Consider the following 27,627-nt stretch of genomic DNA (forward strand, 5'->3'; position numbering starts at 1 on the left):
TTTCACAAACTGCCATATATATTTGTTGGATTTGAGGCTCTCACAGCAGTGGAAATGTGTCTTAGAGGGTATAAGGCTTTGTCACCCAGTAGATGTTCATGGAAGTTTCAGGGGAACATACCACCTCCATCATCAGGGTTGAACAATAAGCCAAGCAAGCAATACGAAGCAAGCAATATGGGAAGGAGGAAGCAAGTTGCTTGCTATTTCACTTAATCTTCGGTCCTGAAGATGGAGGTAGTACGTTTCTCTCAAATGTCAGTGAACTTCTACCAAACTACGAGGGTAAATCGAAAAGTCTTTGCCCCTATTTCTTTTTCAGACACAATAATACACCTACCGGGAAGTCAAAATACAGGCAGTGTTCTAAGTACCTTTCACTATTTTTCCACATAGTCACCACACCGGTTCAGGCATTTGTCCCATCGCACCACTAGTTTTGAGATGCCACTGTTGTAGAATTCGGCTGGTTGAGCGCGGAACCACCACTGGACAGCGGTTTTTGCGTTGTCGTCGGAAATGAACCTCTGGCCTGCCAGGAACTTCTTCAGTGGACCGAACAAGTGGTAATCACTGGGGGCAAGGTCTGGACTATACAGTGCATGCTCCATAATGACAAGTCGGGCGGCGGTCCTGTTTGCCACATGAGGCCTGGCATTGTCATGGAGGAGAACCACATAGTCCACAAGAATAACCGGGCGCGACTGCAGTCATTCAGATGGGAGATTATGGAGCATGCACCGTATAGTCCAGACCTCGCCCCCAGTGATTACCACGCGTTCAGTCCACTGAAGAAGTTCCTGGCAGGCCAGAGGTTCATTTCCAATGATGATGCGAAAACCGCTGTCTGGTGGTGGTTCTGTGCTCAACCGGCCGAATTCTACAACAGCAGCATCCCCAAACTAGTGGTGTGATGGGACAAATGCCTGAACCAGGGTGGTGACTATGTGGAAAAATAGTCAAAGGTACTTAGAACACTGCCTGTATTTTGATTTCCCTGTATGTATATCATTGTGGCTGAAAAAAATAGGGCCAAAGACTTTTCGATTTGCCTTTGTACATGGCCTCATATCCCAGATGGCATTCTTCACCATGTTACATCCACTGTTAATTAAGATTAATATTCATACAGTGGACCATGTCATAGCTCAGGTGGTTAGTTGCTGGCTTCTCACAGTGGAGACTACTACTGGACACACATGATCTCTCTTTCACACACACACACTTTTTCTTTCAGTTATTTCATGAGCAAAAATCGTATGATTCTGTTGACTCTAGGACTGAACACATGTTTGGGACAGTGCCTTCTGGTGCTCTACTGTACTGCAGTTGCACATGTGTGAGTGTAAACAGTAGAACTGACCAAGCTGCTATGCATGTAAAACATACCAAAGGTGAGCCTGTAGCCAAATCCCAGTCTCTCTGACACATTCTGTAAGAGTGCTTGCATCTGGGGTCCCAACTGGAACATATGCTTCTCTTCCAATGTGCGGTTGTTATTTCCCACTTCATCACGCCATCTTGGACAGTTGTCATAAGCCTACAAAGGAGGCAAATTAGATATGGTGCTTATTATTCAGGAGCAGTGGCTTATTTCTTATAAAGAGACGGACAACTCAAAAGTCCAGAGCTTTTCTTGAAAAGCTTCCAGTCACTCAGCTAGCAAAGAAATTCCCTGCCCTTTATGACACCTGAATGTTTATTATTGGGTTCACAAGATCCTGCCATTGGACCCTATCCAAAGCCAGATGAATCCATTCACACCCTCACACTAATTCTTTAAGATCCATTTTAATATTACCCTCTCAAGTGGTCTCTTCTTAAGGGTTTTCCACTGAGTGTGTTGGTTTCCTGAATAGTATCCATTAAACTTGTTCTTTCCTTCCTTTTATTTCTAAACATTACTCTGTGACAGTCGCCAGTGGAACTATTAAGTAAATCTGGATAATGTTACATTGAGATGGTTTAACACAGTTTTTAGTTGCCTAAATGTTACATAAGAATTTGAATGAAAGTAAACTTGAAATTTTTATAATGAGCATTGGAAGTTCTAAATTTAGTTATTTGAAACTGTTGCTGTTGAACTGCATGGCACAGAGTGTCCAGAGCCAGACACTAACTTTCCTCCAAGGGAGTCAATTAAGGCTGCTTTAGAACTCCATGATTTGGCTTTGCTTGTGTTCAAAATTGGTTAAACCAACAACCTTATTTTGACCTATATGGACTGTAAAACCACACATGAACATTACATTAAACTAAGAGAACTTTCATTGCACATCATTCTGTTAATGCCATGAATTACCAAAGACACAAAAAAATCCTTTAACTGACACAAGGCTCTGTGACTAATAGAAGAGTTAATTCCTGCAAGAGCATTCATTAGTACAGCAGACTCATCTTACCAACAAAACAAATAGTTACTGGCTTTATCAATGTCTGTTATAAGACATTATAAATTAATCAAAGTGAAACTGAATGACAAATTAATACCTTGCAAGGAGAAGGAAAAACTGGTTATAGCTTTCTATCCAGTATTTTTGGGTGAGGTGGCAGAAAAATAATCTAAGAAAGCACATTTATGAATTGTCTGATTCTTAAACTCAAATCCAGAAAACATCTCAGTCCCAGGTCTGTCAGGAATTTCAAATCATAAACTTCACAGGAATTAATATCTGTTTTAAGTGATTACTAAGTCCCCTTCACTGTTAAAAGAAAATCTTAAAAAAGTAGTTATACCTTAATGAGAGTATCGTTTTTGAGAGCTGGAGGTAAATAGACACCAGCACTGCTACCAAACAGGCCCTCAGAAAATGCAATGGCGCTGGCTCTAGTTCGCTGGGAGTCAGTAAACCGGAACTGAAACAGGTTACAAAATTAAATAATTAAAATATGGGGACTTTGAGCAGATATCTGCATGCTGGATATCAATCAACACATCAGTTCAGTAACATTCATTAATCATGCATCAAATGTTTCATTATCCAAACAGTTATAAATGTAGTGGTCTATGTATCACATCAAGATATCTCAAGCAGTGAAGCTTTCAGTTTACATTTGGAAGATCTGAGGTTGACGTTTTAGCTGGAAACCCTGATATAGGTTTTACATAGCTCTGACAGATGGCAGGATAAATATGTCACAGCTTCTTCATCCCCAGTTCTTTCTAGTTTGTTGTACATATTCGTAATCATTCTCTCATATAGGGTTCTTAGACAATCCATTTATGCAGGACAGTTCCTTGTTTCAATCCTCTATTCTGATTTCCTTTAAGGTCTGTCAGTATGCATAACTGTCATATATTTGAATAATCCTAATACTTTGAATTAAAAAAAAAACAATAAACAATTTTGTTTTGACACATCAGCTTCCCCTGTGTATGGCAGTTGTTTATATCCACTGTGATAGGAAAAGCAAAAACTACATACAACATTTAGTGAGGGAAATCTCTTGGAAACCAGCCACTTGAAATACTTAGAAGTGCTAGGACGGAGCATACACTGTGTTTGGGAAACAGATTGTTATGAAAACTGAGTGTAAGTGATTTATCAATGTATACAGTCACACCTCAAATCTTTGGGTTATACTAGCAGAGAATGAGTAAGTTGCTCATTTAATTAGTCCTCTTCCTAAAATTATGTATCCCACATTTTGAAATTGAAAATCTGGTGATGCTGCTCTTACATTATTCAGTGAATAGTAACCTCTTCAGTTGATACAGCGTTATTAAATAACTTACAGACCTCCATTGGTACACTAAAATTTATATGCCTCTGATCAGAATACTTTATGTTTCACATTATACTTGTATAAATAATATTAGGCTTACTCTCTCTTCCTGATAAATTGTTGTGGTATGTATACTGCATTTTATTCAATAAATAAAATATTTCAACTCTGATGCCAGTTGACAGTCACCAAAGTAACAAATCTCATCTCAATGACAAGACGTTTCACAACCTTCAACATATGCCAATAGGTTAAGTGTGAAGGAGAGACCATTTTTTACCAACAAGGGTGAATAGAAACTGTGTTTAATTGAAGAGATGCTTTTGTTCTCTTAAATTCTTCATATCTCATTGGTCTCAGTTTGCATTTATTACAAATATAAAACTGTACAATAATGAACAGCACACATGCCACACTCCATAGACTCTCAAATTATGTTACTGACAAAGTACTGAACAGTAAATATAGTTTCTTGAATTAGGTTAAATATATATACCACAATGACAACTGTTTCAAATAAATATTTAGAGTGTAATGGAACTTATATTTTATATCATGTATAATAGTTTGTACAATCAGCTGAGAATATTTTTGTTTCATTTGAGCATCATACTATTCAGTAGGATCTATCATGTGCTTATTACTTACTTACTTACTTACTCATGGAACTGAGCCCTTCTGGAAGAGCCACCAATTCTGCAGCTACTCAAGAATTTCCCAGCATTTTATGGAACTCGAAGGTTCATTACCGTGTTCACAAGAGCCACCACTGGTCCCTATCCTGAGCCTGATCTCTCCAATCCATACCATCCATCCTGTCTCTCTAAGATCCATTCTAATATTGTAAACCCACCTATGAATGGTCTTCCCTGTGATCTCTTTCCTACTGGCTTTCCCACCAATATCCTATACGCATTCCTCGTCTCCCACATTCGTGCTACATGACCTGCCCACCTCATCCTCCTTGACTTGATCATTCTAATTATACTTGGAGAAGAGTACAAGTTATGAAGCTCCTCATTATGCAGTTTTCTCCAACCTCCTGTCACTTCGTCTCTCTTCGGTCCAAACATTCTCTTCAACACCCTGGCATCAAACACCCTCAGTCTGTTCCTCCCTTAATGTCAGAGACCAAGTTTCACACCCATACAGAACCACAGGCAAAATTATAGTTCTGTATATTCTAATTTTTATGTTTTTGGACAACAGACGAGAAGACAAAAGTTTATGGACTGAATGGTAGCAAGCATTACCCGAGTTCAATTGCCTCTTAATATCCTCCTGAATCAGGTTTCGATCTGTTATCATTGTTCCCAAATATCTGAACCTATATCAAAACATCTGTTTTCTATCTTTATGTTATGATTTTGCCCTGCATTTTGGTAACAAGACAGTAACATATACTTAGTTTTCTCCGTGTTTACTTCTAGATCAACCTCTTTACTTGCGTCAATTAAAGTTTGTGTGCTTTTCTTTATGGTATCTACATTATCACCCCGTAGATTCACATCATCGGCGTAGACCAACAACTGATGTGTCCCGTTTAATTTCAGTCCCACCTGGTTTCACTGGACCTTGCTAATTGCATATTCTAAGGCAAAGTTGAAAAGGAGTGGCAATAAAGCATCTCCGTGTTTTAGACCATTTTGGATAGGAAATTTATCAGACAAATGTTTACATACACAGACTTTACATTACATTTCGTTTAAACATATTTTAATCAACCTAATTAGTTTCATGGGTATCCCAAACTCGATTAGAATATTGTACAATACTTCCCTCCTAACTGAATCATAGGCTTTCTTGAAGTCTATGAATAGCTGATGTACTATCTCATCATACTCCCATTTTTTCTTCAATATCTGATGAATGCAAAAGATCTGATCTGTAGGTGATCTGTTACATCAAAAACCCACACTGATGGTCCCCAATAATTTCATCTATATATGGACTTAACCTCGAAAGAAGAATATTGGACAAAATTTTATACGAAGTTGATAGCAGTGATATCCCCCAATAATTACTACAGTCAGTTTTGTCACCCTTCTCATGCTTATACAAAGTAATATTTGCTCCTCATCATGTTTAGCATTATCCACCCCCACCCCCACACACACACACACACACAACATCAAAATCTGTTCAGCATCAGGGATCAAATGTAGACTGATGGACAAACACAACACCCCTGTCATTCTGCACTTTGGACAAAGAATGATTAAAATCCATCCATGAATATTCTTTCTCAGCCCCGCTCCCATGTTCACATGCATGTGTACACACGAATCATCCTTGAATGAAATCAGAACCTGTAACAGGGTTGTGATAATAACTGGCACACTTCACCAGTGAAATTAAGAAACAGATCAATTTAAACTTTTGCCTTTGTTATATGATTAGTTAATTTAAATGTGATGCATTCACTACATTTCACTTTACTACAGTCTACCCTGTTGGGTATGACAAAGAATTATGGATATGATTGTTGTGAGCCAATTCAGAAACTGTTTTCATCTTACCTAACTTGTAAAAAATAAAAAAATATTAACATATATAAAGCAATTATTTTTTACATGGCTTTATAGTATGTGAGTCATGGCCACAAGATGTAGCTAAAATAAAAGAAATGAGAAACATATATAGAATTTGGTGCAGAAATCTCTTGAAAAATTTCTACTCTGAACACCAAGACACAGATGAAAGTACAGCATAGAAACAGATCTTAAGGTCCACTGAAAACTTGAGGATCAAGCTCCAGATTTAGTTATCACAAATACAGCGATTTAATTGACAGTTATATAGTGATATTGGCCCCCACTCAACTCCACCATCACTTACCTCATATAAATCTTGACTATAGGTCTGGTTCAGAAGTTTTGGAAACTGAGTTTTAAAGCGTCGGGCCATGAACTTGAGATCATCATGTCCTTGATTCGTGAGATGTTTGGCTTGACTTGGAAAAACTGACAGTGTCCATCTTCTCAGATTTTCCAAGTCTTCTGGGCACAGTCTTCCCCCTGGAGTTTCAAAGCAGGGTGGATTTTTAACACAATTAGACATGAAGGAATCTTATTAGTATGCATGGAACTAAACTTGGAAATGCATGTATATATGATCCTAGGTGACCCCATCACAGTAAGCATATATGAAACAAAATTTCAAAATGTCAAAAGTATGACAGATAATCTCTACAGTTCAGAGCGGAGATGAGATATGTGACATGACTACACAATAACAATCACTCTGTTTATAATGACAACTGTGTTATATACAGAATACTGTTGAATATATATAGTTTCCTTCTGCTCCCTTATATGCCTGCTTTGTGATGCTTAATTTCATTAATGCAATTCAATACTCTTTTGTTTCTGTATAGTGTTAAGACATAGAAGCATAGCTACTCACTGTGTCGTTTCTCATGGTTGTTGATGATCTGATCTCGAAGGTCTGGTAGACGCTGCATGGTATAAATGGACTTGCTGTCAGGAAACCGTGTCCCATGGCGAGACAACATCCAGAACTGAACTGGTTGACAGTCTATATGTAAACAGAACAAATTAGAATTACGTTCCAAAACTCTTAAACTTCATACTCTTACTAATATGGACCACAGAGAAACTAAGTGCAAGTGAGGAGAAAAGGATAATCACTACCAAGGCAAGCAAGTTTATGGAGCAGAGTCCATTATGTGAAATTAATAGCTTTTGAGCTATAACTCACCTTTTATAAAGCCCTGACATGCACTACTATGTTCACTATAGCATGTCACTGGTCTCTATGCTACATCACATGAATCCAGTCCACAACATGGAGAGAGTTGCTTTTCAAGAGGTAGTTTCAGTTGACTGAAAGGGCAGGCTCTTTGTGTGTTCCCCACTTATGCACTTTCACTGTCCTATTTTTTATTCCCATGGGATGAGTGAGTTTGTTACAAAATTATGTCCCACACAGGCTGTCATTCCTAATCTTTACTATTTATCTGTATGGTTACATACTCAAGAAATACACAACTTCACAATCTGCAGTTTATTGTTGAGTTGTCAGAAGTTTTAGAATTCACTCTTTCATTTCAGCACGAATCATCTCTTGTGTGTCTGCATTAGTCTGTAAATGATGCTAACAATGCTAAAAAATTAAGAGCAGATTAAATTCAATCAATGCTGGGTACATTTATGTTCAGAATCTTTTACCTTTCCTCCCACTATCTAAAAATGTAAAAATTAAAGTATAGAAAACTATAATTTTGTCTGTGGTTTTGTATGGATTTGAAACTCAGTCTCTCATATTAAGGGAGAAACACAGACAGGGGGCTTTTATGAAGAAGGTACTGCACAGAATAATTGGACTAAAGAGGGATGAAGTAAGAGGAGACTGGAGAAAAGTGCATAGTGAGGAGCTTCATAGTTTTTACTCCGCGCCAAATAGTGGACCAATTAATCAAGTAGGATGCTATGGGCAGGACATGTAGCACGCATGGGAGCAAAGAGGCAAGAAGTGCATGCATTGTTCTGTAGGAAAACCAGAAGGATAGGCCCACTAGGAAGACCCAAATATGAATGGGAGAATAGTATTAAAATAGATCTTGAATATGATTGGACTGGATGCTTCTGGCTCAGGACAGCAACCAGTGATGGGCTGGTGTGAATATGGTTCTGTTTTCAATACAATGCTGGGAATTTCTTAAGTAGCTAAGCAACTACTGGCTTGCCAAGAAGGACTCAGGTCCATGGAATTAGGTGGTTAGTTAGTTTGCATTGGTAGGAGAGATAAAATACTTCCATAATCAAAATGTTCAGCTGGAAACTAGGTCAGAAGTCATGTTGATCTTGTTAGGAGTCATCCTTGAAATGGTAATACAACATGAGATATTTTCTTCAGTGCTGCAATTCTCAGTACTATTCCAAGGTGGCCAGCAGTCAATGAAGCTGTAAGTTTTGATTTGCTTAATTTCATCACGGGAAATGTATGTTGAACCAAATAACAAACACAGGCATTTGGTCGTGGAAGTACACAGGTGGGCTATTAAGAAAGGCATAAAAATCCTGTAGAGCTCAATCAGTATAGGGATGGGCTGTGGGTTGGACAGTCAGGGTTTCATTTCATTTCATTTCATTTCATTTATTTACATGTCAAAAATCCTTTACAAGGTCGTAAGACTCAGGATATAGACAATAGTCCAATATAACAATTAAATATAATAATTACAAAAAATATAATACATGTTAAAATATTTATGTAAACATAATTTTAAAATTATAAAACTTGTAATTTAACTTTTCATTAATTAAGTATTTAATCCCAATAAAATCAATTATCAATCTTCTTAACCGTGTAATCAAAAATTTCATCAATACCATAAAATGAATGTAAATGGAGAAATTGTAATAGTGCTTTCTTGAATCGATTTTTGTTTTTGGATAACTGTTTTATTTTGCGTGGAAGACTATTATAAATTTTGATTCCAAGATACTGTGGACCTTTCTGAAATGCTGTTAGATTTGATGAGGGGAGATGCAAATTTGAACTATTTCTTGTTGCAGTTGTATATATATCTGAATTTTCTACAAATAAATCCATATTATTAACTACAAACATCATCAAAGAATATATATATTGAGAGGGCAGTGGTAATATTTTCAATTGTCTAAAGATTTTTTTACATGAATCTCTGTTTCCAGCTCCCACCATTATTCGAACAGCTCTCTTCTGCAATTTAAAAACGCACATACTGAGAGTTCTATTTCCCCATTTCTGGCAGAGGCAAGGGATTTTTCTCTCTCCACAGCACCTCTGGGGCCTGCCCAGCCTCCTATTCAGTGGGTACCTGGAGCTCTTTCCACCAGAGTAAAGCTGACCACTCACGTTCATCTATTGCCAAGGTTCAGAAAGGTGCAACTATAGCTCCCCCCCCCCCTACATCTTCACTGCATGGTGCTTAATTACTTAAGTACAGAGACAACTTTACCTTATTACCTCATAACAATGTCAGTGTCACAGACTATAAGTGCTATAGCGACAGTGAATCGTTTTAAGATCAACGCTCTCAAGTGTAAATCAACTGGAAATACGTGTATATTTATATCTAAGAAATTTTTGGTAAAGGTAAGGATATCCCTGTGCTTAACTTATTAAGCACTATTCCATGAAGGTGTCTGGGAGATTAGATTGGATTAAATTAGAACCACATATTCTTGACCTCAGTACTAGTTGGAGGTGACTGGTCAGTTTTATGCCCTGGCTGCCTTACTCCCGGGGAATAAGCCTCCGGTACCCATTGGTGAGAAGGCTTGGTGGGTTCCAGAACCAGTCTCAATGACATGGAAAGGAGGAAAATCTAGCAATAAGTCATTTATTTAATTAATTTTAAATCATGTAATCACTAGAGTGTTGTAAGATTTTAGGCTTTCACGGCGGTGACTATGAAGAAAGCAGTCTTCTGGGATTTGGCACCGTGTATATGCGGTGTTAACCAACGTTTCACGGTCTCTTCGCTTGCGGATTTCTTATATTTTTCCTTCTACCCTGAAGATGGAGGCGATACGTTCCTCCGAAACGTCGGTTAACACCACATATACACGGTGCCAAATCCCAGAACACTGCTTTCCACTTGAGTGTTATCTATAAAGTGTTATTGGACCATTTTTTGCCCACCCCTGGTCTACATGATCTGTTCCTGCACTTATTGCACAAGGCTTGCTCATAAATTGGTTGAATAAGTGATGTTCGCCCACTCCATTTTGCCACTGTTTCCAGTTGTTTATAACTGACAATTATTTTCTCTAATCACCCACCTGCCAGTACATACAGTAAGAACAAACGTGAGTGGAGAACAGTGCATCCACTTAAACCAGCAATAAGATTTATTGTCCAACTGAAGAGGAAGTAACAAGCATCTATCTCTACAGCCCACAGTTTAGTGGCAGGGAACGAATCTTGATGATGAGATGGACGCGGCATTGCTGTAAAACTTGAAAGGAGGACGACATTTGGGAGACTCAGGCATAGATGGGAAAGGAAAAAAGTATTAAAATTTGTCCTACAAGAACTGGGTGTTAGGATATGACGAGATTCATCTGACTCAGGATATGCTCTTGCGAACAAGTAATTAAGCTTAAATACCCATAAAATGCTATTCTTGATTAGCTGAACCACCATCAGTTTCTCAAGAATAACCCTGCTCCATGGTGTTCGGAGTCTACTGTACGAGTATATAGACTCGGTTCATTACTAAGCAGCTTAGCTCTTGACCAAATACCGTGTTGTAGTAGTGGTCATGAATGCATCATATTCACGAGATCCCAGGTTTGAATATCAGCCCGCAGACCTACCGTGGTTGAAATTTATCATGGTTTTCCTCAGTCCCCGCATGAAGAGTCTGGAATATTAGATTCGATTCTGTGTTATTAAAATCGACCACACCGCTTTCTTTTAACATACTTTCCAATTCATAGTGTATCATTCGATGCTGTAACCTAAAGCATCGTTAAATAAAATAAACAAACTCATTAGCTTTGATGCACATATGACTTTATTGGTGTGATGAGGCTTCCCTTGGCATCTGTAATGGAAGTTCATGATGATAATAGGAAAATAATAAATTATGGATGGATGGAAGGATCCGAGGGTTATTTAAGGACGTCGTATCAACGACGGTCATTATTTATCATCGAATGATGTGAAGTAACGATCGTACGCGATGAACATGAACGGATCGGAGTGGAAGCGGTCATAGCATATTTCAAGGTACTTACCCGGCATTCGTGTAAAACTGAGTAAATCCTGGAAAATGCCTGTCAGAACAGTCGGCGTCCCTGCTAATTCTAACTGAACACCGTCCTAGTACGTATAAATGAATAGCATTGGCGACAGGGCCAACTCGCTCAGTAATTATGGAAACATTTCTTATTATTCAGTTCGAAAATTGGCATCCTACCACAGACTCTCCAAAACCGCCCGAGATCGCGATAACATAAAATATTGTAAGATTTGAGGTTTTCACGGCGGTGACTATGAAGAATGTCGTCTTCTGGGATGTGGCGCCGTGTAGAGCTTATGTGAACCCACGTTTCGGAGGAACGTATCGTCTCCATCTTCAGAGTAGAAAAATCCGCGAGCGAGGAGCCAACGTATGCAGGTTGCTGCAGTCTGTAGTCACTTGCACACGTTGGTTCCTCGCTCGCGGATTTTTCTACTCTGAAGATGGAGACGATACGTTCCTCCGAAACGTGGGTTCACATAAGCTCTACACGGCGCCACATCCCAGAAGACGGCATTCTTCACATAAAATAATGTTTCTACATGATTTGTATTGGTGACTGTTTCCTACTTTAAGAGAAGTATACAAGTTGCAAGCGCAAGAAAATACTTTGACGTAAAGAGAGTGAAGAAAGTCAACGTTTGTGATGAGGATAAACTTCGTGATTTATACAAGTCACACAATGTTACGGGGATACTGAAATATAGCAGGCGATGATGGGCTGGACATGGGGAAGAGAATAAATTCATGAAGAATATCGATCGGGAAATTTCATAAATTCCACTTGGAAGACCAAGAAGTAGTCGTTTGTGTCTAAAACGAAAAATAAGAACATGGCGACCTCACAAAATAATTCTCTTCACTTGATGACAACTCATGAACCATTATAGAGATGCATATGACATTTGATATATTACAAATAAAGGTGCCTATCAAGGTCTCCGATGGATCTTAGAGAGATAGGATGGGATGGTATGGATTGGATAGATCTGGCTCAGGATAGGGACCAGTGGAGGGCTCTTGTGAACACGGTGATGAACCTTCGGGTTCCATAAAATGCTGGGAAATTCTTGAGTAGCTGCAGAATTGGCGTCTCCTCAATAAGGGCTCAGCTCCATGAGTAAGTAAGTAAGTAAATCAAGGTCTCCGATGCGTCGACTCATACGCCTTCTTCACGGTATGATTCATAGGTAAATGATTACGTACTTCCTTCTTATATTTTGTATTCTTCTTTTCAAGAAGGTAACATCTGAAGGGGATGACTTGATAGACAAGGTATTATGTTTTCAGTAGGCATTTCTTTTCTTTTTGGATGAAAATTTCGTTGTGACATGAAGTAAAAAGCTTCTGGAAAAGGCACTGCAATATGAGGCAGCGATTTCCTTGCCCCTGTACCATCGCTATGTGAGTCATCTGAGCATTTTCGCACTTCAAGGCTGTGCGCCGCGAACGTACGGGACATCTGCCTTCAACCGAACACACCCACGTCTTGCCGTGCCTTCGCCGGCAACCCGTATGACCTCATCAGTTAACCTGTCACTGTAAAAAGTGGGAATGCTAAGAGAATAATAGTGGACATGGTTAGGAATTCATGTCAGTTCTCCAAGTTAGTGGTTTCTTTAAGGTTTCGCTGGGAACGACCAACTATATTCGTTTTCCAGCCTCAAGAGATGTTACATAGTGACAGAAATGCGACTCGCATGGGCATATTTACCCTACTTTCCTTTCTTAAGGAAGACAATTAGACGTATGAGATGTAGGCAAAACTTATTACGGCCGTTATGCCATTGGAGGCCATGACAGTCTCATACTGTAACACTTTATTTGCTGCAGTCAGTAACAACAACATGGCAGTCATGCGAACTTGTAACGTAGGAGTCATACTAGCTATACGTTATAAGAGTTCTGAAATGTTGATAGGATAACAGATCACAGAGAAATAATTAACTTTCGTTAATATAATTTTTCTGTAATGTAAAACAAGATGAGGATGTTTTGTTTAGTTTTCAGTTTGGCAGCAACTGGGACTAGGAACGTATAATTTGTGTTCTGCTGGATTCCAACAGAATATCCACACATGTGCAACACTGTTTAATATGGCGACGGTGCGAAACTTTTAAGTTATATCTGAAAATGTTAATGTATGCATTAATGACGATTTCAAGTTGTTCTCAAGAAGAAAACAATAGGTCTAATTCAGACTCTAGTACGATTCGATCCAGTGACCTGAACAAATTCGATATGATTTATAACAATGAAATAAAGGAAAGTCAGTTCTGTCTTTTGGGATCTAACGCCGTGTAGTCTGATGAACAGGGCCCGGATTTTGATGACCTGAAAATATTTTTAAAATGACAGAAAAAATACAGAAAAATGACCTAAAATATGACCCAAAAATGTAATATGCAGGGCCCGGATTTTGATGACCTAAAAATATTCAAAAAATGACATAAAACGACCGAAAAAAATCCAGATTAATGACCTAAAGGAGAAAAGAAAGAACACTTCGCTTCCATGTTATTCACATTTCAGAAAACATATGAAGAAAAATTCCCTAAAATGGCCAAAAATGACAAGAAATACCCTTAAAAGTCCAAAAATTTGCCAAAAAATTACCCCCAAAATGAAAAAACGACCTTAAACCTAAAAATGCCAAAAATAACAAAAAAAACCTATAAAATTTACATTTCTGTAACCAGTAGCTCATATCCGAGATTTATATATTTAAGAGCATCGCATAGGATGCAAGGAAAAAAATATGACATGTCATCAAAATCCGGGGCCTGCTGATGACAGTCAACCGACGTTGAGGAGAGACATTTTGCCTCCAACTTGAGGATCGTCGAGTGACCCAAATAAGGAACCAGCATGAAGCTAGATCCAATAAACAAAAATAATTTGGCTGTGCAATGTGAGTAGCACGTGAATATCAAGGAGCAGTTCCAAATCACGAAGAAAACATATGAAAAAAATCGTTTACCCCACTGGAATTCACTTTTTTTTTCAATTAATTACATGTACATAATTCAGCTGTCGCAGAATTTCACAAACTTTTCACAAATAAGACAAAGATTCCAGCCGATCACAGTGGCCGTGCGGTCTAGGGCACGAAATGTCTTCGCCCGCTAAAACACTGGGATCGTGTATTCGAATCCCACTCGAGGCATGGATATTTGTCCACGTTTCTCCTGTGTTTTGTGTTGTCATGTGTATCAGCCGTCCAAGGAGTCCTGCCAACTGTCTATAAAATCCATAGTTCCAAATTAATTATGATAAGAGGCCAGAGGGCCCAATGAAAAATGGAAGAAGATTCCATACAGATTTGAGATAAGGAAGAGGACAGTCACTTGTTACATAATAGTGTTTCGATTAAAAACTTACACGAAACCATCATTCGGCGTAGTAAAGCTCACTGATTGTGTAAGGCAATGACAGAGAAAGTTGTAAGGTAATCCGTTACAATGTGAATAGAGTAAAGAGATTAAGAGTTTTCAAATTCCGCATTTCCAGTCTTTTTTTGTTTTTCTTTTTCCTTGGCACTACAGCCCCAGTGGGCCTAGGCCTACCTCCATGAAACTCTCCGTTCACTTGGGTGTTTCTAGATCTTACACATTCGGTAGGACTCCTTGGGCGTGTGATCAGTTCGTCGCAAGGCCTCTACCTGTACACAAACACAGAAAAACGCACACAAACATCCATGCCCTGAGTGGGATTCGAACCCACGATCCCGGCTTCCGAGCGAGCGAATGCAGTGCATGCCACATTTCCAGTCTAATATATGTTAATTATGAAACGGCAGTTTGTAATTTAATTAGTACATTCTCTCTGAATGGACACATGAGAAAGTACAACTTAAGTGTTAAACACAAATATTAGATACTGCTCGGACATTTTTTCAAGTCAGAAAGTTTACAGATTTTCTTTACAGCTGGGCAGAAGACATTGAAATTGCAGATGTGTCTCTGAGCCGATGGTGCGATGAACATGGCTGTTCATGTCAGAACTGGATAGTTTAATCCAACATCCGGTAAATATTCTTACAGATTAATGTACGTGTATGTATTATGTATAGTCCTATAGCTTGTACTATATACTACGTACGACTGCTGTCCAACCGAGCAGTAACGTTTATGATTGGTATTTAAGGTTCGGCCACACAGAGCGCTACGCTATGTTCGCTGCGTACGCTACGTATGCTGTGTACACTCTGCGACGCAGCTAACATAGGGAACATAGCGTACGTAGCGTACGGAAGTCTGTGTGGCAGTCACACTGGCAATAAAGGGAGATATTTTTCTGCTCGTATAGCTAACATAGAGTACGCAGCGCTCTGTGTGGCCGAACCTTTAGGAGACGAATGTTTCAATCTTGGCTGGATCACCAGCTTTCCTGACTGAATTACTTCGTGGTTTTCCTCAGTCTCTATGAAAAATGTTGGGATAATAACTCAAATTAGGCCATGGTCATCGTTTTCAATCCATTAAGTCTGATGTATACAAAAAAAAACAAAAACAAACTCCGTGGTCTGTAGTCCGCAAGCGAACTATACCGACCGAGCGACTGCCGCTTGTCGGCGAAGTTAGTGCCAACTTTAGCGGATAGAGGGTGTCACGTGGTCGGTGCAACGACTCCCCACTGTCGTTAATTTCGGGTTTCTAGACCGGAGCCGCTATTTCATTGAAATAGCTCCTCAATTGTCCTCACGAGGCTGAGTGAACCCCGTTCTAGACCCACTACTTCCCAGAATATCTAGTAGCGTAGGGAATGGAACCTGGGACCTCTGGATCTGTAGCCAGGAACTCTGACCACTAGACCACAGAGGAGGTCAGCCTGATGTATTGGCAGCCTTGTTAAATAAACCACAAATAAGTAAACAATACTATCCAAACTGTCTTCTGAGGACAGGTAGGAAATGCCACCGTACAGGCAGACTACAACTTTTTGTTGGTTCGAAGGTTGCATAATGTCTGTATTAGAAGTTACTTGACGCCGATTAAGATGAAAGCATCTTTATGTTCGGTGAACTAGAAAGGATTAGATAGCTGGCGGTCGTGTTCTGTTTCAGTGCAGCGTTAACCTGAAGAGACTAAGGAATACTGCTCGAAAATTGGAACTGCGGCAACCGGGATTTGAACTGAATGTTTTTCGAATGCAAGTCAGATGTATTATCTATTGAATTTATTCGGATTGAAAAAGATGTGGAGGGAAATGGTCATAACTTTGTACTTTTTTATATCCTTGTAACAGGCCGTGGAGACCCATAGGGTTGTGAGACGTCGAGGTTCCCACATTTTCTAGACAATTGGCTCAAAGATGGCGGTAAGGTTGTCAGCCTTAAGCATCGGCCGCCCTTTACCCCCAAGAAAAATCCTGGTACCCATTTCTGTTAGAGGCTGAGTCGACCACAGGGCCATAGTACAGCTGGAAGGATTAGGTAAATTGAAAAAATCCACCTCATCGAAATTCGATCCCGCGACCTTCCGGCTTGTAGCATAATGTCTCAAGCAACTACGCTACCGCGGGCCCCCATATCTTTGTGTTACTGTTTGGAATTGATATGGGAGCAACTAAAGAAAACAGCAGTTTCTCAATAGACAATTTGACGATTCTGCTTGCTGACTGCTTCATGCTAGTTTCTCCCTTTGTTTACTCTTCGGCCCTAAAGGTGAAGGCGATATGTATCTCCGAAACGTCAGTTAAAATTCACTGGACTACATAGCGTTACAGGAGCCGGAATAGCGTAGTCGGTATAGCGAATGCTACGAGCTGGATGACAGAGGGGTCAGAGTTTGTGTCCCCGTAGGGTAAACAATTTTCTCTCCTCCACGTCGTCCAGACCGGCTCTGGGGTCCACCCGGCCTCCTATCTCATGGATACTGGGGGCTCTTTCCCCTGGCGTAAAGCGGCAGGTGCGTGAAGCTGACCACTCACCTCCAGCTAGTGCCGAGATCAAGAAAATGTGGATCCATATATCCACTCCCCAATACGTCTTCATGGCGTAGTGCTTAATTAGTTACGCACAGGGACAACTTTACATTTTTTTCCCCCTTGGCACTACAGCCCCAGTGGGCCTAGGCCTACCTCCATGAACTTCTCCGTTCACTTCGGTTTTTCTAGATCTTACACATTCGGTAGGACTCCTTGGGCGGGTGATCAGCTCGTCGCAAGGCCTCTACCTGTACACACACACACACACAAACTAAACATCCATGCCCTGAGTGGGATTCGAACCCACGATCCCGGTTTCCGAGCGAGCGAAGACAGTGCATGCCTTAGACCACTCGGCTACCGTGACCGGCCAACTTTACCTTTATATGGCGCTATATCCCAGAAGACAGAACTCTTCACAGCTAATGTGGTTACTTCAAAGCCAACAATCTGACAACTCGCCACAGCATAAATTGGGCCGTTCATATAAAGGGGAGGAAACCCAATCAGTTTGGGCACCCTCGTTATTCTTTGTATGAAGCAGAGCATCTAATCAGTCTACATCGAGCCTAGCCACGTTTCTTCTCGTGTGATTATCGGATTTACATGAAATAAGAAGTTTGACCCTCAAAAGTTCCGCTTCCTGGAACCGTAAGACTTTCGAAGGTAAACTTTCTTGTTTCTCTCACAGCCATTACATACGTAAGGCCAAACTGTCCTTCGCGGAGGAAATCCTCGTGGATAGCTGTGGATTTCCCACATCAGTTTCAACAGATTGCCCGTGTTCCACCTACATTTACTTTACTTCAAAATGATCTCTGTGTAAAATTAATTAACAGTAAAAAGATTAACATTCTGACAGATATAAAACAATGTTTTAACCTTTCAACCTTTACGACTAATATTATACATAACGAGACGTAGAAATTGGTAGCGAAATTTATATTAACATGATTACCAATCTTGGTCCATATTAGAACACAATTCAAAAACGAGTTTTATATCATTAAAACTGCCTGAAGATGAGCCAGCTAGATCGAAACATGTAGATAAAGGTAAAGGTGTCCCTATGCTTAACTAATTAGGCACTACACCATGAAGCCGTATGGGGGAGTGGGTGTATAGATCCACATTTTCTTGACCTCGGCACTACTTGGAGGTGAGAAGATACAGAATACTAAACAAATATTAATAAGTAATATTGATTTATTTGGAATTTGTTATATTGATAGCCATATAATAATACCATACAATATTTCTTTTCGTCGGTTACTGTAGCCGAGCAGTCTAAGGAATGTACTATCTTTTCTCGCTGGGAAAACGGGATCGTTGGTTCGAATCTCACATACGGCATGGATGTTTGGTGTGTGTATGCGTTTGTTCTGTGTTTGTGTTGCCCTGTGTTTAGGTAGAGGCCTTGCGACGAGCTGATCACCCATCCAAGGAGTCATACCGTCTGTAAAATGATCATGAAACTGAGAAATCAGCCCCACGCTCCAAAGTTGGAGCAAGGGTAGAGAAAAAACAAAATTTCTCTTCGGTTTATAACTGCGTTCTTAATAATTCATGTATCAACAAGAAAATACCTGAATATAAGTGAATATTCCACTCTGCTTTATGACTGAGGTGCATTAGGGACAGATAGGCTTTAATGTCATTGTACTGGGGGTATTTAAAATATATAAACTTGTTTTTTGCGAAATATAACTATTTTTAATGGCACCACGACATAAATGTCTTCTGGCAACCTCATTATTTTCTTACGTCACACACTGTTCAGTAGCATTCAGCCTTACTTCTTAAGAAGGCAAACAAAAGCGGACCGCCTTTCCATGTAAGCATGAACCAGTACAAACAGCACTCAACTTGATTCAATTTAGGCGCGTAACATGATGACACTATAAGCACAACATATTCCTGTTTTTTTCGACAATATATACAAAATAAGGTGTTGATTAAATCGAATAAGCTCGACAGAAAAACAATAGTCAAAACTTTTAGTATGTACTCGTATATTCTTTTGTACTTTATGTTTTGTATGCAAGATATATGAACATAACGTACCACATTTTATGGAATTTAAAATAATAAATTAATTACATGGGAATAAGCTCATATTCACAAACTCAGGCTTAATTTTATCATATACGGTTGACAAAAATTATTAAAAATTTACGAAATAATATAAAAGTTAACAAAAAATTCTGGTTGGTCGGTCGGTTAAATTGCTGCTGGTCTTCATCAGCACAGTCATTCCTAGCTTCAGTCTCCTTGAGATCCATGATCAAGGTTCTTATTCTCTCCTAGACCTGTACGAGGGCACGCGGTAGCGTAGTCGGTTGAGGCACTGTGCTACAAACTGGAAGGTCGCGGGATCGAATCCATATGAGGTGGACTTTTTCAATCGACCTAATCCTTCCAGCAGCACTATGGCACTGGGATCGACTCAGCTTCTAACAGAAATGAGTTCCAGGAAACTTCCTGGGGACAAATGGCGGCCAGCGCGTAGGGCTGACAACCATGCCGTCATCTATGAGCCGATCGTCTAGAAAATGTAGGAACCTCAACATCTCACAACCCTACGGTCCTCCACCGCCTGTTACAGGGATAACTTTACTTTTGCTTTTTACCTAGACATGTACGTGTTTCGAAATGGGGCCTCCTCTTCGTCGAAGGAGCTACGTTTGTTGCACCGTGGTTCAGCACAGGTACGGTGTATATAGGAGCTGTCGCAGCGTCCAGGTCACTATGGACTCGAGAATAACTAAGCGCCTACTTACTTTGATAGGACACGAACCGCACAGAAAACGCCGCCTCCAACAATTCTTCGTTGCAGTTGGAACGTCTTTGCCGAGGTACTATCCTAGCAACGATTGTGGGATACACAGGCAGATCCACAGACTCTTCTTCGATACGACACATAAGACATAAACCGCACAGAAAACGTCGCCTCCAGCAATTCTTCTTTTCCGCGGGAATGTCTTTACCTAGCCGCTACTTAGCAACGACGGGGGATACACAGACCCACAAAATATCTTTTATACGGCAATGAACGCATAAAAAATATGCATCCAACAATTCTTCTATTGCTGCGTGTGTTCTTTCCCGCGGGAACGTGTTTACCGAGCCGTTGCCTAGCAACGAAAGGAGCGATACACATATGTACACACAGACTGATGGGAGAAGTTATGAAATATGCCGTTGAGATGGGCTCAGATACCACGATTTTCATACTAAGTTTCATAAAGATTGTTTCAGGAATTCTAAAGTTGGGGGGGGGTGATACACTGACAGCACTGTGATGTCATAAGCCAATTTTTTCTTTTCAAAATAAAGGAAATGGGTTAAAAAGAAACGAAATGTTTCGGCCCCAAATTAAAAGCTGACATGACAGAAAATGTCTGTGCCCGGATTCAGAATCAGCATAGAAGTTTTTTTTTTTTTATTTTTTACGTGAGGGGGGGGCGTTACTGTAACATTGGTGAGTAGCGATATTTTCATTCCGCCGAAGTTAGGCTGTCGCTGGGCGGTAGTCTCGAAGTGACAGTGGCGAAGCTTGTGACAAGTATAAATCACTTACGGGGGACACCGTCTGGATTCCTTGGTCTCTCGTGAACGAACTCGTAGGCCGTCTTGGTCCCATACATGAGATAGGGATTCTCTTCATACGCGAAGCAATAGTCCTGGTCATAGCCGGCCGCCACGGAGGCCAACAGCAAGGTGCACAAGACACGGATCATAGTGTCTCTGGCCCTGAAAACAGAGAAAATATGATCAGATCAAGAAGTTTTAGGGGATATATTCCATACAGTGGACACGCTCTACGTAAAGATCAGAGTGCAGTAGAGAGGAAAACCCTGGACTGGGGTCCCCAGGGGCACGAAGGAGAGACAGACCAAAAACAACCTGGCGGAGAACTGCTGAAGAAGAGGTCCGAAAAGCAGGACTAGAGAGAGGTCAAAAGCCTGGCTGGGAACAAAGTCCGTTAGAGATGATTTGTGAAAGCCCTATGCTCCAAAATGGAGTAAAAGTAATTGATTGATTGATTCCATACAGTCTGGGAACGAGGGCACGTCATCAGTCAGACAGTGACGTATACTTTTACGTCATCAGTATAAAGTAACTAGATTATATGAAGAAAGCAGTCCTCTTGGATGTGGCGTCGTGTAGATATTGTGTTAACCGACGTTTCGTAGGAACATGTCGCCTCCATCTTCAGGGTAGAAGAAAAAATACGAAAATCCGCGAGCGAGGAACCAACGTGAGCTCGCGGATTTTCTTCTATTTTCTTCTACCCCGAAGATGGAGGCGATACGTTCCTACGAAACGTCGGTTCACACAATATCTACACGATGCCACATCTCAGAAGACTGCTTTCTTCATAGTCATCGCCGTGAAAACCTCGGATCTTACATAATTAGATTCTATTTTAACATACTTACAGAATTCATACGCCGATGAGAAATTCGAACACATTTATAAAGAAGTTTTCTTCCGTAAGGTTGTCTACACACGGTATGACGTAACCTGTTTCGTAGAGCAGATGAACTTTAAAACGCTTTCATCTGTGCAAGAGACGAGCACGAATTCTAATCCTTTACTGGTATGTATTATCATTTATCACATATCGGAAATTACAGTACATCTCGATTGGCTGTTTACCCGACATATTTCGATATCTTCAATGTCATCTTCTGGAATATATGTTTTATGTCACAAACTAAACATTAGCCCAAGATTTATTGTTGTGTATGCTTTTGAACATTTCAGATGTATATGTCTGACTGCCGGAAAGCAGCTCTAGTCCTTCGGTTTCTGCAGCTGAGCTCAATGTGTTATTTCGGTTTTCGGACTAGGCCGCGTCGAATGTTATTAAGTTTCGCAACGTTTCGACAAAGACTGTAGCTATCATCTTCAAGATTAATGATTTGGTGAGCACTGGAAACTCTCTCACATTAGGCAGTGCTTGGATGAACAGAGGAGCGTGATGCTGACCTATAGGGGCCACCACGTAGACAGTGAAAGAAGTAATGGAAAATGTTTTGGAGTTTCGTGTACTCGAAAATTAATGATGGAAAATGTTTAAACAACCAAACGTGAAGGATATTTGTGACTTTTAACACATAATTTTGCCATGTTCCTGAAATCATATGTGAAGAAAGAGCAACTGCAAATATGGAAGCTGTCATGAACACGTATTAAGGGGGGGGTCTCAGGTTGAGAGTAATAACCCTTTAGGTAAATGATCTGTTGCGGAACTCAGCGTAGAATCTCAAATTTTGACCGATCATTTTGAACTTGTTTCATACCAGACGTGTTAGTTATCATAGATCTAACCGAAAATTTCCCTACGAAGCTACGTTTTCGTGGTATTCAGCACAGGACAATCCTATCCTTCCCTTCCAATTTTTTTTCCTTGGCGCTACAGCCCCAGTGGGCCTAGCCCTACCTCCATGAACTTCTCCGTTCACTTCGGTTTTTCTAGATCTTACACATTCGGTAGGACTCCTTGGGCGGGTGATCAGCTCGTCGGAAGGCCTCTACCTGTACACAAACAAAGATAAACGCACACACACAAACTAAACNAGTGGTCAGCTTCGTGCCCCTGCCATTTTACCCCCCCCCCATCCCCCCCCCCCGGGAAAGAGCTCCCGGTACCCATTGCATAAGAGGCTGGTTGAGCCATAGAACCAGTCTGGACGTTATGGAATGAGAAAAAAATCCCTTTCTCCTACCGGGATTGGAAACCCAAATCCTCGGTCTTTCAGCCCATAGACCAGTCGTTATGCCGAATGAGCTGTTCTGGCTTCCACATGTACGGAAATTCCGCTGTTATTGGATAAGAAAATAAGAGCGTAAGGGAAACATCGCGACTTTTCAGGAGGTGTGTCATATGTTCCTGCGGAACAGCCTTTTCGAACCCGCTGTAGGCTGAGATAATGATGTAAGAGCCAGTTTATTTGCGTGCGCGCACTCAGGCGGAAGGGTCAGACATTACTCTCGTCAAGTCGAACCGGTACATAGCGCCAGTTCACTTCACTGCTGGGCTGTCTAGAAAAACTCATTCATTAATCAAAAACAAAAAGAAAAACTCCGTGGCCTGTAGTCCGCAAGCGAACTATACCGAGCGAGCGACCGCCGCTTGTCGGAGAAGTTAGTGCCAAATTTAGCGTATAGAGGGTGTCGCGTGGTCAGCTCAACGGATCCTCACGGCCGTTAATCTCGGTTTTTCTAGACCGGAGCCGCTATTTCCTTGAAACAGCTCCTCAATTTTCCTCACAAGGCTGAGTGGACCCCTTTCCAGAACTACTACTTATCAGAATATCTGGTAGCGCCGGGAATCGAACCCTGGACCTCTTGATCTGTAGCCAGGAACTGTAACCACTAGACCACAGAGGCGGTCCTCATTCAGTAATCAACAATAGTAATCCTAACCCTGCAATAACAATTCCTATGCCCCTATGTCAAAATACCGCCCTCAACCCTTGCCGTTGCTGTGTTATTCGAAATAGTCAGGCAGCCGTCTAAGCTGCCAGTGAGACACTGTAATACGCTAAGAGACTGTACAAACTGACAGATCCTTAGATATGTCTGCATAATGTGATCAGCACATGTCCCTGAAGGTCGTGGTAAGGAGAATCTGTCTGTATGACTCAGTGTAATGGCTGTTATATCATACCTAAAATCAAAGCGTAATAACATCAAACGTTTAAAATCGAAGCACGTACGTTTATGACCCCTTGCATCATTCAGAACGTAGACGAAACTTGATCTTAAGAGCCACTGGTATCACATTCGGAGACAAAGTGTCCACCAACATAAATAATTGGTTGATTTAAGGTGAATCAACTGCACTGATTATCCGCCAACAGTTGTGTGATTATGTGAATGAAACGCAGTTCTTCTTGAGAGATTGCCAGTTACTCAGGTGGTGAAGGTTTTGCCCGTTTTGGGGGGCACAAGTATTTAAGAAATTCATGGTGGTGTCCTAATTATTCGCTCTTCGTTCTGGAAATGGAATGTCCGTCCGATGTTTCGGGATTCTAAATGTTTAGATTGTATTTGGATGTCACACTATTGAGGGGAACCTGTGGACATAGTGGTGAATTTTTCTTCGAAGGCTCGGTTAACACCCGTTCCATTCCTTTATTTCATTTCGTATTCATTAAGTACTTTTTAACACAGTGTGTGCAGAAGTAATGTTGTGGGAAATGCCTTGCTGTGAGAATGTGAAAGATCATTATTTTAATTTGCGTCTTTTTTATCGAATTCGCAATAAAAAAAAAGACTGTAGAAATGCTCCTATCAGATTTGCCATTTCTGTCTACCTCTTCGCATGTAGCCAATCGGCGAACCGACGAATTGATTTTCATGAAATTTGATTTTGGTCATCTTTACTCAAATTTGTTGACAGACCACCAGGATTAAGGACACTAACATATCCTACTTCGCTTCCTCGTCGGGAGTCACGTTCGGCAATACATCGATTCGAATCCGTCTTGAATTTCCACAGTCCCGGCATGCAGATGCCGCTATAGTGGCTGAAACAGACCCCGCATATCATGCCATCGGACTCCATTAAGACACAGCCTAACCAGAAAAGGCGGATAGGTTTACATCCTTCACGTGCACAATCACTCATGGGAGCTGGGCCCTTCTTAAGAAGCTGCCAATTGTGCAGCTACTCAAGAATTTCCCAGCATTTTATGGAACCCGAAGGTTCATGACCCTGTTCACAAGAGCCTTCCAGCGGTCCCTATCCTGAGCCAGATAGAGCCAATCCATACCATCTCATCCTATCTCTCTGAGATTCATTTTAATACTGCCCACCCACCTACGCCTTGGTCTTCCCAGTGGTCTCTTTCCTACCGGCTTTCCCACCAATATCCTATATGCATTTATCATCTCGCCCATTCGTGCTACATGCATTTCCCACCTCAACCTCCTTGACTTGAGCATTCTAATTATATTTGGAGAAGAGTACAAGTTATGAAGCTCCTCATTACGCAGTTTTCTCCAACCTCCTGTCACTTCATCTCTCTTCGGTCCAAATATTCTTCCTTCACGCAGTGAGTTTTATAAACGGCGCAACCGTGAAGCGAAGTTCGCTGTTATGGGTGAGCCGAAGTTGATTTGAGGAACGTCTGATTAATCCGTGCCCGCATAAAGGCACTCCATGTACAATAAATGGAAAGCGGACTGACTGAAGTAATATCGAACACCGACACTTGAGCTGTAAACACAAGCCATTACACAGGTCTTCATCGTGTAAGTTATTGCGCTCATCCAACGAAACTAGCGCGGTCAGTGACACTCTCTGGAACTACTTTATTACGACTTACCTGTAATACGTCTGCAAGCAACACAGCACAACACTGTACCCACACACTGACGCACTCCGCGAGACAGCTACATGCAAGCAACAAGCTTACGTTCCCTCACACACACTCCCCTCCCCCCCTTATGCCCCCTCCAAGACAACAACTGCGAACTGGGTAACGGACCTCGCGGGAGGAGGTCGCGTGCTCACTTTTTTATTTTAATAAGCTACTCAGTGGCATGGATAGTTACGTTTGCAGAAAAGGGTTCACGGGTCCATGGTTTTGCGACTAGCACCCAAATGTGTACTATCCGTGTTTTGGGGAACAGAAGGATTTTCTCATGGGCCGCAGAGACTCAAGTAGCCGGGCAAATACCGTCCCGTACCTTCAGTTGGCTGGACCTGCTTCAGAATATCAGGCCAATACGATAACCACCAAGACCAGAAATATTGTATCTAAGCGCCATATTGTGTGTGTACAACTTATCGTCTTGTCCTGTAACCACAATAAATGTAAAGGTCAAGTTATACCTGTAACAGGCCGTGGAGGCCCATAGGGTTGTGAGATGTCGAGCCTATTACAAAAATGGACCATCCACCTTATTGGCCTGACTTATCCCTCTGAAACTTTTGGCTCTTTACAAAATTAAAAAATGCCCTGAAGGGACAAAAATTTGTTGACATTCCTGACATCCAACGCAACGTGAAAACGTTACTGCGAGGTATTCCGGAAAACGATTGTCAAGACTGCTTCCGGCAGTGGCACCATCGTCTCACGAAGTGCATAGCTTCACATGGAGAGTATTTCGAAAGCAACAGCAGCCGCTAGTGCACAGGTAAGCAAATTTTGCTTTCATAGGATCATTCCGGGAATTTAATTGTTGCACCTTATAGTTTTTTGGTTACTTTTTTTATTTAGCATTTTCTACTGTATCATACACGTTCCTTTGTAGACTCAGAAGGGTTCTGACGATGGACCAGTGATTGAGGTTAGTTCTTTCTATGGGACCCAACAAGAGCAGGTGTCTCCCCCCTCATCTGAGGAATGAAACAGATCCAATTTCCGAAACGTCGTGTTCTCTATTTTTTTTTTAATACCGGGCGATGGACAACGTCCGAAAACTTACTAATTGTGAACGTTCCTTTGTGTGTTCGGTTGACAAGCCGGCTGTGATACGATGCCGTTGAAAGAAAACGTTAGTTGCAAATACAGAGCGACATGAAGTGTGGCACAGAACAGTTAATTCAGTAGAAAAACCTCTACGTAAAGAGGTAAAGTTGTCCCTGTGCTTATTTAATTAAGCACTATGCCATGAAAAGTGGCTACGCGGTAGCGTAGTTGGTTGAGGCACTATGCTATAAGCCTCAAGGTCGCGGGATCGAATCCCGATGAAGTGGATTTCCTCAATTTACCTAATCCACCCAGCCGCACTACGGCCCTTGGGTCGACTCAGTCTCTAACAGAAATAAGTACCAGGAATATTCTTGATGGTAAAGGGCGGCCGGCGCGTAAGACTGACAACCTTACCGCTATCTGTGAGCCGATTGTCTAGATCAAGGGTCTCCAAACTTTGGCCCGCGGGCCACATCCGGCAGCAGAAATGTGCAGAAATGCGCCAATGGAATTAATTTTCCAATGAGTATTGGTAAATGTGATTCCAAGCTTATTGACCTGGCATATTATACTGCAGTTCGATGGCTTAGCTGTGGAAAGGTTCTTTCGCGCTTCTTTCAGCTCAGGAAAGAAATTTATATCTTTCTTATCCAGAAAAACCACCACGAACCGTTTTTATCATATACCGAGTGGCTTTGGAAATCAGCATTTTTTGCTGATTTGGTAAACCATATGAACCATTTGAATTTAAAGTTGCAGGGTGAAAATAACTTAGTCTGTGCT

The 27,627-nt window shown here is 41.0% G+C and overlaps 1 protein-coding gene across 2 annotated transcripts in view; it reads right to left on the reverse strand.

Annotated features, from left to right (window-relative positions):
- Positions 1-27,627, reverse strand: part of LOC111861778 (multiple inositol polyphosphate phosphatase 1) — a 53,966-nt gene that overhangs the window by 5,012 nt on the left and 21,327 nt on the right. Inside the window, exons 1-6 of one of the 2 annotated variants that reach the window (XM_023846621.2) lie at positions 25,753-25,838; positions 20,991-21,163; positions 7,132-7,263; positions 6,565-6,743; positions 2,737-2,856; positions 1,390-1,540 (exon numbers count right to left, since the gene is read on the reverse strand). In XM_023846621.2, coding sequence (XP_023702389.1) covers positions 1,390-1,540; positions 2,737-2,856; positions 6,565-6,743; positions 7,132-7,263; positions 20,991-21,150 — 742 coding nt within the window. In that variant the 5' untranslated portion in view covers positions 21,151-21,163; positions 25,753-25,838. Of the gene's footprint in view, positions 1-1,389; positions 1,541-2,736; positions 2,857-6,564; positions 6,744-7,131; positions 7,264-20,990; positions 21,164-25,752; positions 25,839-27,627 lie in introns of those variants that run through there. The other variant, XM_023846619.2, reaches the window with a different exon arrangement.

This window comes from Cryptotermes secundus, unplaced genomic scaffold (assembly GCF_002891405.2).
Source record: "Cryptotermes secundus unplaced genomic scaffold, Csec_1.0 scaffold413, whole genome shotgun sequence".
NCBI lineage: Eukaryota > Metazoa > Arthropoda > Insecta > Blattodea > Kalotermitidae > Cryptotermes > Cryptotermes secundus.